Below are 14,282 nucleotides of genomic sequence, written 5' to 3'. Positions count from 1 at the left end.
GCCTAAATCACCAAACAAAATCAACCCCGTGCAGGGTGGAAGACAACTGATGAAGGCATTTTTGACAGGACACAACAGCGAGCTAATAGCTAGCCTAGAAGTCATGGGGAGAGTTTAAATATATGACTGACAAAAATAGCATTTATTTCATTATATTTTTACACTAACTGGAGAACAGAGCCATCTTCTGCCCAAAACTCCCCCAAATAGCCTGTGTAAAAAATTAAATAAAAAATTCTGCATTGCATTTTATATAATATGAAATATGCATTGAACCCATACAATGTCTTTTTTTTCATGTCTATTTTACAATTTATCTGAGCAAGATGCAGTGCTCCTTTTTGCAAATTAACTTATTTCATTGGCTGAGGCGATGTTAGCAACCTCAAAGCGTTTCCACAGCAACAGGAGACATGGTGGACGAAAAGAAAGAAAGTTATCCAACTGTTGATACGTATTCATCTAAATGTTTTTTTCTTCTTTTCGTGACAGCGTGTATATTCTGTCAAATGAGGATGGTCCCCCTGCGGCTGAGCCTACACTGCAAGACTTTCCAAATTGTTGGAACTATCTCTAACAACGAGGGGAGAATCCCCCGTTCTGCATTAGAATGTTATTTAGTGAGTATTTATACAAAGGGTGGGTCTAATTCTGAATGTCGATTGGTTAAAACCACATTCCAGACGATGTCTATTCAAGCAATAAGGCCAGAGGGGGTGTGGTATATGACCAATATACCACAGCTAAGGGCTGTTCTTAGTGTCTGGATAAAGCCCTTAGCCGTGGTATATTTGTCATATACCACAAACCCTGAGGTGCCTTATTGCTATTATAAACTGGTTACAGACGTAATTAGAGCAGTAAAAATAAATGTTTGGTCATACCCGTGATATATGGTCTGATATACCACGGCTGTCAGCCAATCAGCCTTCAGGTCTCGAACCACCCAGTTTATAATCCACAAGTTACCACCAGCTAAATCTATGATGTTAAAATGCCTATTTACTCTGTTCCATTTGACTGCGCAATCCACTGTCTCGTCATCCCAGTCAAAAAAAACGTTGTCTCGACCCTAACAACACCTGTGCCAATATATCCTCCAAACACCGGCTTCTCAGGCATAATTACTTAAATAACCCACTATACAATATTAGTTTAACCACACGTCATCATTCAGCAGTATGCAATGACATGCAAATTTCAGTTTGTAGACAATTTCCTGAAAACAAATTAATCTAGGCCTATCATTGACATGTCTTCCCAGTCACAGACCTGAGACCAGCTGCTGCCAAGCCTGTTGGAATGTGTCAGAAACAGCAGAACTGATAGTTGAGGCAACAAGGGCCATTTCAGGCTAGGTTAAAAAATATATACAGGTTAATATGCAGTTAATTTGCATACTGTATACTGCAGGGTTTCCTCAAGCGTGGTGCACGTTTTTTTCCCCTAGCACTACACACAGCTGATTCAACTAACCATCAAGCTTTGATGATTTGAATCAGCTGTGTGGTGTTAGGGGAAAAACCAGAACGTGCACCGAGTTTAGGAAACGCTGGCCTATATCCACAGTAAGACAACGCCTCCTCCTCTTCCTTTCTTCTACAGCGTTTCACTCAGATACTGAGTTTTGTGTCTCTAAAAATATCCATCTTGATATCATCAGTCATGACCAGGGCGATGAGCAAGCCAGCCGATCCTGTAAGTTTTGTATTCAATTCTATGTAATTTATTTATTTACAACATTTCAAAACGCTTTCCTATATTTCTTCACATACCTTTGCTTTCTGAACCTCAGAATGATCCAGAGATTCCTCTGATAGTGGACATCATCCTAACTTCAAGGAGTACACCAACACAGAGAATGGTGCTCAAACTGGGCAAAACTGTTATTATAAACTGGGTGGTTCGAGCCCTGAATGCCGATTGGCTGAAAGCCATGGTATATCAGACCATATACCATCGATATGACAAAACATTTATTTTGATTGCTAAATACATCAGAAACAAGTTTATAATAGCAATAAGGCACCTCCGGGGTTTGTGGTATATTTGCGGCGTGCCTGTATCCAGGCACGCCGCAAAGAACTGTCCTTAGCCGTGGTATATTGGCCATATACCACACCCCCACGGGCCTTATTGCTTAAGTATAATGGGCTGGGCAAACGTCAACAACAGTTGCAAAAACAACTTTGTATTTATCATTCAGGAAAAGTCCACGCTGTCCAGTTATGTGGTGGCGGGTGTCCAATATAGAATGGAAGAACCTTCTGGACTTCTTCAAGGTACAATATACATTATTAGACTATCGAGGCTTCGATGGTCGTTTTCTCACTGTTTTTCTGTCTCGACTCATCCGGGTGTATTGGCTTGGAGTTTGCAGGAGTCCCTGTTTTTGGGCATAAATATTATCCGTATCATTTGTCGGCGACCTTGCAGAGTTTGTATTTTTCTATGGGTCCATTAATGTTCATTTACTGCTTATTCAAGGAAATCTGCCAGAGATGGGGTGAAGAAAATACTTACACATCCTACAATTACTGTTTACCTTAGTCTATCTAGGTCTATCTGGGCGGCAGGGTAGCCTAGTGGTTAGAGCGTTGGACTAGTAACTGGAAGGTTGCAAGTTCAAACCCCCGAGCTGACAAGGTACAAATCTGTCGTTCTGCCCCTGAACAGGCAGTTAACCCACTGTTCCTAGGCCGTCATTGAAAATAAGAATTTGTTCTTAACTGACTTGCCTAGTAAAATAAAGGTAAAATAAAAAAAATAAAATCTACAAGGGTTATCCAGAATGTTATCGACCACAAGCCAGAAGACACATTATTCCATCGCTGTGGATGATTCCAAGTACACTGGAGGATATTGTCCCATGTGGCTCAGCTGGTAGAGCACGGCGCCTGCCTTCGCCAAGATGTGGGTTTGATTCCCATTGGGGACCAGTATGAAAAAAGTCAATGTATGCATTCACAACTGCAAGTCGCTCTGGCTAAGAGTGTCTGCTAAATGACTGAAATGTTAAAATAATATATTTATAAAAAACATAAGCTAAGCCAGACATATCTATGATCATTAAGTGTATTTGTAAAATTGTTGCATTTCTTTATTTTAAATAGATGTGTATGTAGATTTAATTGGTTGGTGTTTTCTGTATAGATAATAAGGGGTGGGAGCCTAGCAGTTAAAAGCATTGGGCCGGTAACCGAAAAGTCGCTGATTCGATTCCCTGAGCCAACTACATGAAAAATCTGTTGATGTGCCCTTGGGCAAGGCTCTTAACCCTAATTGCTGCTGTAAGTCTCTCTGGATAAGAGCGTCTGCTAAATGACTCAAATGTTGTGCTCGGTCCAAGGAGGAGGACTACCTCATTGAGGCTCTGACGGTATGTCTAATTTGATCCCTGTCTCAGGTTTAGGAAATCTAATTCAGAATTGACAATGGTCAGTTGGAGCATATCTTCACTAGCCTGGTTCCAGATCAGTTTGTTTGACAGTCTTGACAACGCCTATGGTCGGCGATGGGAGGACATTGGCCATACAGCAGTAGATCTGGGACTGGTCTAAATTTGAGCATCAGTTTGACCCATTTAAAAAATTAAAATAATGCACATGTGGATTACTGGAGTGTCAATTTGTGGATTTAACCAGTCTGACGGATACCTTCAATCTCCACTGGGTGTCCGAGGCTGGACTTGTTGATAAAGGAAGAAATCAACCGGGTGGTGGAGGAATACAAACTGTCAACTTCTAGTGAGCGGTCCAGTTGCAGTATTAACAAAAAGCTGTCCAGCATCAGTTTATAATATATGTATTGTAGGAGTACAGGGTTGTAGCAAGTACACAGCAATGAGTGTACCATGGTATTATTGCCTTATACCCATATTCAAGCCAGACATAGAATATTGAGATGTTGTGCTGTTTGTTTTCCAATCAGTCTGTCTGCTGGGCCCTCCAGCGGCAGGGAAGAGTACTGTGGCAGAGATACTGTGTAAACATTTAAGATGAAGTTCAGAGGTTATCTACGAGGTCACACCTCTGGTCAGTAAAAGACAGCACTACTCAAATTGTATCTGTCGTTCCCAAAAAGCGTACCTCTTATTTTCTGATAATTCTGAACTATACATTTAAAATACCTGTGTGTCAAAACCATGAAAATCCAATATGCAGAAATGTGTTTTGCACATTTTTGAAAGGTAGACTCAGCGGAATTACGTGGACATTAGGGGCAAGGAAGACATTACAATGAGCGAGATGTGAGACTTCTCTCCCACACAGTATCTGCACAAGTGCACTGGTTCATAACGTGTGGAAACAAAAACAGCGTAGAAGTTTAGCCTCGCGCTTCAACGCTATTAGTTGTTGCGGACATTGACTCACTATGCGGTTTACTTTGCATCTACGTCATATCGCTGAGTCTGAAATACAAAAACGTACAAAGATAAATGTATCAAATATTACATTTCAGGGAGGCTATGCGAAGGGGTTGAGCGGGAGAGTGAAGAGTCAAAAGCAGTTCCCAAGTTCATGGAAAACGTCAGTGGCGACCTGGGCGATGACCAATCATATCGAGTGGTTCGCATGACGAGTTTGACGCTGCGCGACCCATCGCTGGTGATTTTCTCCTGCAAAGAGGGAAAATAAAAATACTAGGATGGAATGTAAGTAATTACATGAGTCATGCAAAAAAAATCTTAGTTAACGTAGATTAACTTTGACATATGCGCAATCGTTTATTTACGAAAATCGCTCAATAGCAAACTAGCTGACATTAACCAGCTAGGTAGCTTTATGGATTGTAGTTCTGGTTGTTTCAATGGTGTTAGGGACTCCTGAGAAAACCAGCAAACTTGGCTTTCGTCTTGTGAAACAGTGGATGCAAAGAATCTAGGAAAGCATTTACTGCAAATTGAATGTACAATATTGTAAGCTTGCCTTGACATGTCCCATGCAATGCAGCTGAAGTAACGTATCTAGCTATTTTCTTGATTGTGGAGTATAAAAATACCTGTAAGCCCATGGATGTGTAGCTAGCTATGAAACGTTATCCGATCTGTGTATGGACCCTAAAATGTTTGGTATAAATATTAGTTCAGAATTTAGCTATGACCCTCAGCTATCATAGCCTGTTGTATCGACTTCAAAACAGTCTGAATGAACCCTATGGGTCGAGTAGAATATAATAAACGTTTTGCCAAGGATGCAAGTCCTATATACATGTAGTTATTACCAAGCATGAGATCCTCACATTGTAGCCTGTACATTGAATATAGTCACTGATCATGTACTCTAAATTGGCAAATAAAGGTGCGATTCAAGTATGAATATCTGAGACATTTCAGTCATATCCAATACCAGGAGTATCAAACTCCATTATTTGAATGATGCTGTGTATGTACGACAATTATTAACTTCCAGTGTTTTTCCAATCCAGGTCCCTCAATGGTTACACATTGTAACTATGCAATAGACTAGAAACTTTAGTTAAAGGCGGATTTATAATTCATATATACAAAAACATATTTGTTTTATTTAAAAACAGTACACTACACTTCCTTTGCATCATGTAACTACTATAAAACCAGTTCATCTCAATAGCAAACACTTCTTCTGCATTGGTCTGATAAACACAGGATAGGCGTAGTATGTCATCAAACGCGACTTCATTTCAACCAGTAGAGAACGTGAAACGCTTTACTGAAAGTTCATTATCCAAGTGTTATAAATACATGCATTATACATGTAATATATTCTAAATAAAATGTTCAACCTGTACTTCCAATGCTCATCTGGCGGCCATTATAAAAACAGATGAAAAGGAAGTTGGGGAGAGGTATGAGAGAGACAAAGTAGTAAGAACAGAGAAGACAGCATATGATTCATGAATTACAGGGTTACCCTAATATTCTCTGTTTACCACAGATACATAAGTGTCTCTGGCCATGTCTCCGAACAGCCTCGAGCACCCAGTTCATCCTCTCACATCAGAACATACCTGGAGACGAGAGACAGAATAATACAGTTTTTAAAAAAAAAGGCACAATCATCCCCTAACACTCAGTCATCCTAATCATCAGTAGGTGAATTGCAAAACTATCTTTGTAGTAGTCCCAACGTTAATAATACATCTCTATTTCAATGTAAAGCATTTAATACTTCCTGTTGACCTCTGACCTCTCACCTCTCAGCATGCTGTGCCCTCTGTCAGCCAGTTCAGATGTGGGAGGAGTTCACCGACACAGCTGATATAACCTAGATGATTTAGGTAGCAGGGGATGAAGTAAAGGACAGAGACTGTTTTGAGTAAAGAGAGAGCGTTCAACAGGAATGTGTGTGTGGTCTCACCTGGTGTCCACACGAAGTGGCTGCAGAGTACTTTATACTGAAAAACAGACATGACAAACTATATAGCGACTACTATGCTAAATAATGAAGTGTCTTACTATTCTCCATGGTTGGTTCCCTTTGTCTATTCTTTGAAGGTGGAAGGAGCCACAGTTACACCTGAGCCTGCACAACACATCAGATTGATACACAAGTGTGTAGGTGTGGGTTATAGGGTGTGTAATTGTTCTCAATATGGGCGACTCTTAAAAGAGCCTGTTTTGTTTTTGTACAGACAGCACCCTCACCTAAAGTAGAAATCAAAAGGAAAGAAACCTGGAATTGAATAACTGCAGTTGACATAGCTAAGTAAATGGAAGAATACTCTTATTGCAATGTGGATGGCTCTTAATTAAGAGCATTTGGTTGTGCATAGTGTAGTCTATGGTGTTGCCAGGGAACAGCACCCTCTTTGAAGAAGGTGGTGAAGATCTCCCGCACATGGATTGCCTCCTGTGCTGAGTTGTTTGCCCCCATCCTTGAAACATCCTGTAGACCTCTCCTCTGGCACACAGCGGCAAGCTGTAGATCCCCCCCCCTCCTGGTCCTTGTGTCCATTAAGTTATGCAGGACACAGGTAGCCTTGACACGCCTGAAGGCCCTTAGGAGGCAGTCCCAGATGGCCCTGGTCACCAAACCTTGCAGTGTAAAGTTGGCTAGATAGCTAGCTAGTTACGTTAGCAGCTCATTTGAGTTAGACTGCACTGTAGCTAAGAATATAGTTTACATTTGAAATGGATTTACTTGAATAGGTTCTCGCAGCCATGTGGACGATTGGAAACAAGGCAGCAAAGTTTGTCACCAGAGCGGTTTAGAGCATATTACCATTTACCTGTGAATAAAGTAATGAAAATGGAGAATGGATTAAACTATTTACTCATTTAAATAACCAGACCTTCTTACAAACTTGCTATGCTGAATTCTTGAGATGCACAATCGAACGTGCTGCTATATGCTGCCAGCACGCTCACAAGTGAGCCACTCTGGGGTGGCTGAAAACAGAAATGTACCATGTGCTAGTGTACCATGTGCTAGTGTACACTAGTGGTAGTATGGTAGTATGTGTGTATGGAGTTGTGGCATGAGTTGTTCCTGAAAGCATGTTTGTAGATTTTATTTAGGCTTGTTGCCTCGTCTTATCGTGTTGGACTTCATATTATTCAGATTGTTCTTGGGAGTCCACCCGTGTGTTTTGCAGATTATTTTCTCCTTGGAGGCATCTGATGACTTCCTTAACCTTTCTGATCTCCCCATCCCGGATCCGGGATCGTGAATACAGACTCAAGCTCATTACCATAACGCAACGTTAACTATTCATGAAAATCGCAAATGAAATGAAATAAATATGCTAGCTCTCAAGCTTAGCCTTTTGTTAACAACACTGTCATCTCAGATTTTCAAAATATGCTTCTCAACCATTGCAAAACAAGCATTTGTGTAACAGTATTGATGGCTAACGTAGCATTTAGCATTAGCATTCAGCTGGCAACATTTACACAAAAAAACAGAAAAGCATTCAAATAAAATCATTTACCTTTGAAGAACTTCAGGTGTTTTCAATGAGGAGACTCTCAGATAGCAAATGTTCAGTTTCTCCTGAAAGATTATTTGTTTAGGACAAATCGCTCCGTTTTCTGCGTCACGTTTAGCTATGAAAAAACCCCTGTATCCAGGATTGTGTAAATCTATCTGCAAGCTCATTAGCATAACACAACGTTAACTATTCATGAAAATCGCAAATGAAATGAAATAAATATGCCATCTCTCAAGCTTAGCCTTTTGTAAACAACACTCATCTCAGATTTTCAAAATATGCTTCTCAACCATAGGAAGACAATCATTTGTGTAAAAGTAGCGTTAGCATTTAGCGTTAGCATTTAGCGTTAGCATTTAGCGTTAGCATTTAGCGTTAGCATCCAGCACGCAACATTTCAACAAAAACATAAAAGCCTTCAAATAAAATCATTTACCTTTGAAGAACTTCTGATGTTTTCAATGAGGATACTCTCAGTTAGATAGCAGATGCTCAGTTTTTCCCAAAAGATTCTTTGTGTATTAGAAATAGCTCCGTTTTATACATCACATTTGGCTACCAAAAAAAATCTGAAAATTCAGTCCTCAAAACGCGAACTTTTTTCCAAATTAACTCCATAATATCGACTGAAAACATGGCAAACGTTGTTTAGAATCAATCATCAAGGTGTTTTTCACATATCTCTTCATTGATACATCGTTCTTGGACACATGGTTTCTCCCCTATATCAAATGGAAAAGTACGAGCAGCTGGCAATTGCGCACCGAATTCCACGCAGGACACCAGGCGGACACTTGGAAAATGTAGTCTCTTATGGTCAATCTTCCAATGATATGCCTACAAATACGTCACAATGCTGCTAAGACCTTGGGCGAACGACAGAAAGTGTAGGCTCATTCCTTGCGCAATCACAGCCATATAAGGAGACAATGGAAAACAGAGCTTCAGAAATTCTGCTAATTCCTGGTTGATGCATCATCTTGGTTTCGCCTGTAGAATGAGTTCTGGGGCACTTACAGACAAAATCTTTGCAGATTCTGAAACTTCAGAGTGTTTTCTTTCCAAAACTGTCAAGAATATGCATAGTCGAGCATCTTTTCGTGACAAAATATCGCGCTTAAAACGGGAACATTTTTTATCCAAAAATAAAATAGCGCCCCTAGAGATCTAACAGGTTAATGGAGCGGGTGCAGAACCAGGCTGAGGATGTGGCAGAGTAGACAAGTACCGCAGCCAGCTGAAGAAATATAGAATGTGGAAGATGAAATGGTTCTGAAATAGTTTGACATGCTGGAGAGTCACCCAGAACACAATTGGTAAGGCTAGAATATAATACTGATTAAGCCAAAGCATTTCAAAACCAATATTCAACCTAATTATCAGAACCAGTGTATAGTAATTGTAGTAAATTGATTGAATAGAACTTAAGGCATTGAGAGGAAATCTTTCATTGTCGGTCAGTGATGAACAATGCGGTACTATGATGGAGATCACCAGGCTGGTGGGGCATCTCCAGAACTATTACCTAACAACACTTATTTTTTCTCCTTGGTTACTTTTGTTTCCACACTGGTGCACAGAACTGTGTGTTCGTCCTTGCATCAGTTCAAGCGACACGTTGCCTTCACTGATCCAGATGAATCCCGAAACGAGGACATATATTTTGTCTGTGTACAGTAGTTCTCAGTTGGAGATTTTGGCAGCTGTATTTAGTCTACAAGAGTCATCATTGCTCTTGCCTGCTAGCCAAACTAAAGAAAAATATGTTTGCTAGTGTAACCGATGTGAAATGGTTAGCGGGGTGCGCGCTAATTGCGTTTATCAGTGACGTCACTCGTTCTGAGACCTTGCTCGGCAAGGACCGCGGCTTTTGTGGAGTGATGAGTCACGATGCCTCGAGGGTGGCTGTTTCGAGGCCAGGTAGGGGCGAGGAGAGGGACGGAAGCTATGCTGTTACACTAGCTAACGTAGCTCTCAAAATCTACTAAGGACCCCACAGCTAAATAAACACTGTTCTGGCATCCGGAAGAAAAGAATATATATATATATATATATATATATATATATATTTAGCATGTTTCAAACGCTTCTTAACTTGTATTATTTGGGGATTCCTTCGGTCTGGTAAATGCATTGCTTTCTGCAAGCATGGACAACTGAACATGTGGAACAATTGTAACCGAGATGTAACATGGCAACCTCAATGTTGCTCGTTAAAATTACACAAAATGCGCTGATTTCAAAATCAACCGCATTGTGCAACTTTTACAAATTTGAAGCCATAGTGTTCTACTTGGTGAAACGTTTTCCTTCATGGGTCACAAGACGCCTTTTCTGAAGCCTTTGGTGGGTGGCCCTTATATAGGCTCATCTCCACATTGCTTACTTCTATCCAGTCCTCTCAGATCTGTGAACTCTTAAAAACACTCTGTATACCATCGAAGAGTGGGCCACCAGCAACAAACCATGGAGCTGTAGTTGTTTAGCCGAGACTCTGTTGATCACGACTTGCAATACACCTTGTTTATTTTTCCCATGAGAGATAAACATGCATTCCTCTAGTTTGACTCTCGAGTTTTTGTAAAGATCATATTCATAAAAATGTAACTACAACTAAATGGTACATTTTATGAAGAAAATGTGCACTTGCCTCAGCTACACCTACCCTAGCCCGTGACATAATCCAATTACAGATTTTTTTCAATGATTTCTAATTGTTTACTCCATGTGTAACTCTGTTGTCTGTTCACACTGCTACACTTTATCTTGGCCAGGTCGCAGTTGCAAATGAGAACTTGTTCTCAACTAGCCTACCTGGTTAAATAAAGGTGAAATAAAAATAAATGTAAAAAATCTTTATGATAGCCACATTAGCATTTACATTTGTTGGGGGTAAATACATTTATAAGTGACCTTTTCCGAGATTTACACATTTATCAAAACATCAGGATAAGCCTAAAAAGTGTGAAAACAGCTGGGCTATAGAGCCCGACAGTGAAGGTGTCATAATACCCATAAAACCTTGTGGTCAAACAGGATATCGTGGCAAAATTACAAACTCAGCGCTGCGTATACACATGTGCTTCAAACCTGTACATTTCCACTGTCTGTCTCCCATATGAGAAGACAGAGTTTTCCTCTTGTTTCTTGGTAGTTTGGTCACGCAGCCAAAAAACAAAAGAGCCTCAGAGTGACCACACTTTTTTGGTCCATTCTGTCCTTTCCGTATCTTTCAAGGGCACAGTTGTGTGGAGATACGAAGAGAACAGAGGCTAGTTTGAGCAGCAGCGATATTTCTATCAGCAGAAAGGAGTAACAACACTTATCACTTATTTGTACACCATGTTCCCACCATGGTCTCTCACACACACAGGGTAGGCTAGTGGTTAGTGTTGGGCTAGTAACTGGAAGGTTGCAAGTTCGAATCCCCGAGCTGACAAGGTACAAATCTGCCGTTCTGCCCCTGAACAGGCAGTTAACCCACTGTTCCTAGGCCGTCATAGAAAATAAGAATTTGTTCTTAACTGACTTGCCTAGTTAAATAAAGGTAAAATAGAATTTTCCACGCAGTGTTGTTGAGTGGATCGTTAACTAGCTTAAAAATGTGCAAATCTTATAATAAAGATAGATTGTTTGAAGAAATGATAAAGTCTCTCGCTTGGTTAGAATTTCACAGACAAGAGAAATGGTTCCAATAATTTTTCCCCCCTATAAAGGGATTTTTAGAAACACTTAAAGGGTTGTGTTTCATGTAGTTTTACCCCGGCGTGAGGTTTTGATTACCATGTAAATCTCTCTAGGACAAGGTGACCTATCAATATATTCAGCTCTTTACGCCCCCGAGATTTTAAAATGCTAATTGGAATCAAAGTAGATATCATGCAAAACTACAAATCCCTGGAATCATCCTGCACGTCATCTCTAGCTGACACCTTTCCCCAACAGGTACATTTAAAGATCCAGCAGCCAATTCATTCGTTATTACATTTAGCTAAATGTATAGTTAATCCAGAGACGCTTACCTTTGCCTCGATTCAACAGCCTCGTCTAGATAATCATAGCCACATTAGCAGCGAATTACAATTTAATTTGTTGGGGGTAGAGAGATTTACAGTTATTGAAAACATCAGGGTAAGCCTACACAAAACACAGGCCCTTAATTGAAATGTTTCTATAATCCCCTATGGGAAAAACGAATGATGGAAAAAAAACCAAGTGGAACCATTTCCCTGTTTGACTGCTAGGATTATGGGTATTATGACTCATACTGTGGTACTCTATTCCAGGTAACAGTGACGCTGAGATTTAGATTTTTCACTTTAAAATGTTAAACTAAAACCAACGATTGCGAAAGTTAAACAAACCATAACTATGCACAAGGACTACTTTGAACAAAAATCACATTTACTTGAGCAGTGCAAATACAAAGTTTAGTAACAGAATGATGGCACAAACCATCATTCTGTTACCAAACTTTACATCTGCACTCTTCAAGTGAATGTGTTTTTGTAAAATGGTTAAGTAATCCTTGAATTCCCACCTACTAGATATTTAAATACATCTATTGTTTTGAACAAAAATGAAGGCTATGCAGCAGATGAGTTATACTGTATATATTAGACTCAACCCCCTGAAGGTAAAACAGAGTACTACTGTGCAATTACTAAATAGACACCCTCCTAGGGCAAGGATGAATGATAACTCTACACAGAGTACTTACTACACAAAACTCACAATTAGCTCATTCATCGCCCCTCTCCCCCGAAACTATTCCCCAGGTCGTTGCTGTAAAGGAGAATGTGTTCCGTCAATTTACCTGGTAAAATAAAAATGCCAAAATGTCCATCTATTTTAAAAGACTACAGTTCCCATGTGATAAAAGTGTGCTCTACGGTATGACGTTAACACAACCCACTCACGGTGCGATTTTTACCGCACAGCTTGAACACGCGCCATGTTTAGAGGAAACAAAAGGTGTAAATCCCATTGCTCGGTTTCTGGTTAAATAACATAGCTATCTTTTTTATAATAAGAAACGAGTATGAGAAGGGAATTTTGGGAAGGCTGATTGGACTTGCTGGAGGTTGTTTCAATGGCTCTGTAAGTATCTCGTTACTTTGGACAGATATGTGTTTGGAAAGGGGATTGGGCCTACCGATGCTGGCGAGCCAGTTTGGCAAGTATTTATTTTTGGTAGCGGGAAATAGTATAGAAACAATTGAGTATTAGCTAGTTACAGTAGTTATCGTTAGTACGGGTCTGACTTTCAACCCAATGCATTCAAGCGTTCTTGGCAAGTGAATTTGCAAACGACTAGTTAGCTAAGTCCTGGAAATGCTGCCATAATAAAACACGTTAACCAACGTTAGCTTTGTGCTATGTTTGCGCCATCTAGCACGTAGCTGACGTTAGTAGGTAAATTGTGATTCGGTAACCAATTGACGTTAGTTAGCTACGTGTTTTCTAGTGACAAAGTGAAGTGTAAAGTTTATTTGTAAATTTGTCATTTGCAAACTTTTAGTTAAAAGGTTAAATGCAAACAAAGACAACGTTACGCTACTGTTACTACTCTACTTCGTTTGTATTGTCTCTTTTTCGCAATTATGTTAAATGTATTTGTCAGATACAGCTAAAATATCATGTTATCATTGCCAGTTTGAGAAAGTTGGCTGTTCAGGGTTAGTCTTGTCCACTGCCATTTAGGCGTAACTCTTACATGCTGGTTTTGTCCTCCCACACCGGACACGCAGGTTGAAATATCAAAACCAACTAAATTAATTTGGGGACAGGTCGAAAAGCATTAGACATTTAGAAATGTAGATAGCTAGTTTGCTGTTGCTTGCAAATTTGTCATGGGAAATAAACAATGGGTTGTCATTTTACCTGAAATGCACAAAGTCTTCTACCCCGAAAATTAATCCACAGGTTAACGTTTGTTTTCTAGTAATCTCTCCTCCTTCAGGCTTCTTCGTACTTTATACGGCAGTAGGCCACCAACTTTAAGGTGCATTACCACCAACAACTGGACTGGAGTGTGGATGTCAGTTCGACTTTCAATCACCCACGTGGGTATATGCTCCTCATAACCAATGAGGAGATGGGAGAGGAGGGACTTGCAGCGTGTCAAGTGTCACAAATAGAACCAAGTTCTATTTTAGCACCTGGCTATTCAGATGGGCGTGAGCAGTGTGGGTGCAATGATTGAATAACATGCATGTTTACATTTATTTTGTGACGCGAGCGGTGTGGTCAGCATGTTATGTTTTGCATTGTCATGGGTCACCAGTGCAAAAATATGTCCTCTCACATGCTGACCACACCGCTCGTGTCACAAAATAAATGTAAACATGCATGTTATTCAATCATTGCAC

The 14,282-nt window shown here is 40.1% G+C and overlaps 1 protein-coding gene and 2 long non-coding RNA genes across 4 annotated transcripts in view; 2 read left to right on the top strand and 1 right to left on the bottom strand.

Moving 5' to 3' along the window:
- Positions 1-496: 496 nt before the first annotated feature.
- Positions 497-2,558, top strand: LOC118964397 (uncharacterized). Of its 2 annotated transcripts, XR_005051445.2 has the most exons (5): positions 497-620; positions 1,606-1,698; positions 1,796-1,939; positions 2,207-2,282; positions 2,488-2,558. It is a non-coding gene; the product is annotated as an uncharacterized LOC118964397 (long non-coding RNA). The 2 variants fall into 2 exon arrangements; XR_016495483.1 differs by lacking the exons at positions 1,606-1,698; positions 1,796-1,939.
- Positions 2,559-3,787: 1,229 nt separating this feature from the next.
- LOC118964471 (uncharacterized) lies at positions 3,788-8,626 on the bottom strand. The gene is made up of 3 exons (XR_016495484.1): positions 8,348-8,626; positions 6,175-7,973; positions 3,788-5,988 (listed from the first exon to the last, which is right to left on the bottom strand). It is a non-coding gene; the product is annotated as an uncharacterized LOC118964471 (long non-coding RNA).
- Positions 8,627-12,783: 4,157 nt separating this feature from the next.
- Positions 12,784-14,282, top strand: part of LOC110522579 (poly(A) polymerase alpha) — a 29,411-nt gene continuing 27,912 nt past the window's right edge. The window contains exon 1 of the mRNA XM_036976218.2: positions 12,784-13,011. Coding sequence (XP_036832113.1) covers positions 13,004-13,011 — 8 coding nt within the window. The 5' untranslated portion in view covers positions 12,784-13,003. The remainder of the gene's footprint in view (positions 13,012-14,282) is intronic.

This window comes from Oncorhynchus mykiss, chromosome 4, assembly GCF_057628025.1.
Source record: "Oncorhynchus mykiss isolate SJ-2025 chromosome 4, ASM5762802v1, whole genome shotgun sequence".
In the NCBI taxonomy this organism is placed as follows: Eukaryota; Metazoa; Chordata; class Actinopteri; order Salmoniformes; family Salmonidae; genus Oncorhynchus; species Oncorhynchus mykiss.
The sequence above is the reverse complement of the archived record's forward strand: the minus strand, read 5'-3'. Positions and strand labels throughout refer to the sequence as shown.